Here is a 3,696-nt window from a genome sequence, read left to right on the forward strand (position 1 = left end):
CCGTTAACAATTCAGTGGAGGCTATAAGTGTGAATTATAGCTTGTATTTTTAAGAACAAAGTGCCAGTTCTTTAAATTAAACTCTTACAAAAATTTTTCTTCAGCCTTCACCATAAGAAGTGAAAAGTGTTATTTAATACGTACAGTGCCTATAAGAACTATATAGGTCATTTAAAACAAAATTAAGCATAGCCATTTCCTTTTGTGGTTCTAGACCAAAAATAACTATATTCTTCAACAGAGGAATAAACTCTATGTGAAAAGAAAAGAAAATCAAAAATAAGTAAAACTTACTTGGGCAGAAATGTAAAGAAATATTATACATCTGACAGCAACGGGGTTTTACAAGAGAGACAATGGGATATACAATTTTAGTCAATTAGGCAGGTACAATTTTGAGAAACTGGCATTCTTTGATATTACATATTATAGAAACTCTTTAAGAAAGACCTCTTCCAGAAGTCTTGGTTACTTAGCAACCGCTGACCCCTGGGAACAAGTTCATTTTTGGCCCTGTGTTAGTCACTAAGTCTCAGTGAGATTGCTGTGAATCTTACAGACGGACTTCTCCAAATGGATGAGATGTTGCCACCAGTACATGGCCTGGCATAGTTAAGAATATAACACTAATTTAGGGGGAGAAAGTCCTCTCTTAATAGTTCAATGCCTCATGCTCTCTTTCGAGCAACAATGTGGAGACAATCAAGGCATTCAGCTTCTTTTAGAGTATGGGGTCAAGTCCTGGCAGTATTTTGCAGTTGCCAAAAGAGTGGAAAAGTCCAGGTTCTTTGCTTCACTTGGATCCTCATTAACCCCTTAATAACCATGTTGCAAAAGCCCATAGACACATGATCTCTTGTTTACCACCGGTTGACAGATGAGAGCTTACTTGTTAACACTGAAATCACTGTTCACAAAAGTTATGGTCTGCATATGATGAGTGATGAGCGATGGTCAACGTGGTGATTATAGATAACTTTGAAGAATCCAAATAAACTTGCTTTAATATGAGTGTGAAGACATCAGCAGCTGTCACTAAACAGCACACTAATGAAATGTTGCGGTGTTATTGTCCCAGGCAGCGAGAAGGAAGAGAGTCTGGGGAGGATGCAGACAGTCCCCAGGGAAGATATAAAAAGGTGTCAAGCCACAGTCTCGCCATACCTTCACAGCCACCGCTGAACATACACTCAGGCTCCATGGCTTTTCTAGGCTATCCTGGGAACTGTAGTGGCATATCTTACAGAACTCACTGTTATTTCCCAGTGACTGCTTCTGTTGCTCTTTGCTCCAGCAATGTAAGTCCTACGTTTGGGCTCAGCCTACCCAGCAGCTACCACGGGAATCTCTGGCTCCTGGATAACTGCCAAGAAACATGTGGGGAAGCACCGAGCTGTGACTCTCCCAGTTCTGAGCCCAAGACCTGTACCACAACTTGTGACCGATCAAACTCGTCTGTGCCCTGCAACTCTCCAACAGGGGGCCAGATCTGCAGTGCCCGTGAAACAACCAACGTCGGACCCAGCCCCAGCTGCAATCCATGCCCTCAGACCAAGGGGTATGTATCTGATGGCTGCACCCCCAGCCAATGTACATCCAAAGCTTGCCAGACCCTCGGCAATGGCTTTAAATGCTTTGGGCAACTTAACCGCTTATCCAAGAGTTTCCAGCCCCTAAGCCACTACAGACTGGGCAGTTTTGGGTACAAAAGCTACCAAGATCTTGGCTTCATACCCAGTGGCCTCTCACCATCACGATATATCACCAACAGCTGCCAACGCCAAAACTATTTAATAAGAAATTGCCAATGTCCATACGATTGGCACAGGAGATGCCCCCCACTGAGCTATTTTGCAAGAAACTTCCGGTCGCTAAGCTCTATACCGAGTTCCTTCCCTCCTCTGAGGTATTTATATGGTGGTTACAGGCCTCTGAATTACTACCGATCAACTTGCAATTGTAGCTGCTAGAAATTGTTTCAAGGTGCAGGTGCCACCCTCTCTAATATTCTGCTGAATTACTTCATGTGTCTTAAGAATCATGTTCTGTTAACCTCAAATATAACTCTAGGACTTTTTCACCACAGCCAGTATCACCAATAGCTGTTTTTCTGTCGCTCTCTTAATGCCCTTTGTGTTGAAGGCTGATCCTGAAGGTAGTATTATTGTTTCTGAGATTGAATATGATGGCCACACTGAAGAGATTCCACATGAAATACAGGCCAGTACAGCTTTCTTATTTGGGCAGTCACTGTCACTTCTCTGCCAATGCGACTATCTGTGACCTTTCCTGATGCAGTGGAGTCTCCTTGGTCTGACTGGCCATTCCAGCACTTTCTTTCAAGATCGTTTTGTTTTTCTATCAGTAGTTTTGCTGCTTGCTTAACTAGCATCTTTCTAATAAGCTATAAGGTAACATCATCTTAGGGCTTCCCAAGTGGCTTGCTGGTAAAGATCCCGCCTGCCAATGCAGGAGATGTGAGTTTGATCCCTGAGTTGGGAAGATTCCCTGGAGAAGGAAATGGCAACCCATTACAGTATTCCTGCCTGGAAAATCTCATGGACAGAGGAGTCTGGTGGGCTACAGAATCATCAAAAGAATCGGACAAGATTTAGCAACTAAACAACATCACTGTAAACATTCAGAGTTGAGCTATTTCATCCTTCCTCCTACTGCCTGAATATAAGAATGTGCAAGCAGCAATGTCCAACTAGACTTCAAAATCAGAAGACCTTCAGCAAATCTTCCCTTCCAAAGAAGCCAGAACACATAGGATTGACTGACAGTCAGCTTTTGTTCTCAATGCTAGGAGAGAACCTCAGAGGTAGCAGAAACACAAACATTGCTTGTTGGAAAAATGACAAAATATTCTATAGATGCTTCATGAATCTATGTTCATGACTCAGCTAAAATTCCCCCCTGTTGATTTATTGCTTTCTGATTGCCAAAAAATTCTGGTACGTAGTTAGGCAACAAGTTTCTATTAGGAAATAATGATTTTCATTTTGCTTTATTTCATATTTGCTAAGGTTTTATCAGTGTTCTGGGCAATATGCATGATATTTTTGAAGCACTAGTTTCCTGCTATTTATTTTCTAGCCTAATTAAAAATATAAAGAAGATGGACTATAAATATCCAAGACTTTTATTTGTCTTATATTGTTCTATTTTAAATATATTAAGTGGTACTTCTCTTAAAGTGTCTGTGATTGATAGTTACATGGGGAAATTTATGGAGAAATTTCAAAATAAATCAGTTTTAATAAAACTACATAAAATATTAAATATTTGTATATTTCCCTGAAAATATGCATATTTATTTAATCATGTTGACGAGATTTGACTTTGGGATACATTTAATCTTGAACTCTGAGAAGTGATTTAACTTCTAAAACTTGTAAAACTTGTAAAAATTGAAAATAAAAATTGAATGATAAAAATTTATCCTGAGTTTTTTGTATGTAGAAAGCAAATCATTTTTAAAAACAAGTAAAATGGCTCCTGTAGATGGGTGTAACTGGAGAGTGGAAATATGGGGTAGGGATCACCAATATGAAAGGTCAGTGACTAAAATGAAAACTCATGAAGCATACAAATAGGGATATCATTTTATTTATTCTTTCAGGAGGCCTACCATGTGTAGAAAGAATATTAATGTATCACTCCTGAGTGAATATGTTTGGGAGACAATCAAGT

The 3,696-nt window shown here is 39.7% G+C and overlaps 1 protein-coding gene across 1 annotated transcript; it reads left to right on the forward strand.

The window, feature by feature from the left end:
- The first annotated feature begins 1,190 nt into the window (after window positions 1-1,190).
- Window positions 1,191-2,013, forward strand: LOC133254125 (keratin-associated protein 24-1). Its single transcript, XM_061428222.1, has one exon. It carries the CDS (start codon window positions 1,200-1,202, stop codon window positions 1,968-1,970), a length of 771 nt encoding a protein of 256 aa, XP_061284206.1. The 5' UTR covers window positions 1,191-1,199; the 3' UTR covers window positions 1,971-2,013.
- The last annotated feature ends 1,683 nt before the right edge of the window (window positions 2,014-3,696 follow it).

Source organism: Bos javanicus, chromosome 1 (assembly GCF_032452875.1).
Source record: "Bos javanicus breed banteng chromosome 1, ARS-OSU_banteng_1.0, whole genome shotgun sequence".
NCBI lineage: Eukaryota > Metazoa > Chordata > Mammalia > Artiodactyla > Bovidae > Bos > Bos javanicus.

Bases quoted from the DNA above. Each gene is read 5' to 3' on its own strand.
- LOC133254125 (XM_061428222.1), top strand. From the start codon at position 1,200: ATGGCTTTTCTAGGCTATCCTGGGAACTGTAGTGGCATATCTTACAGA.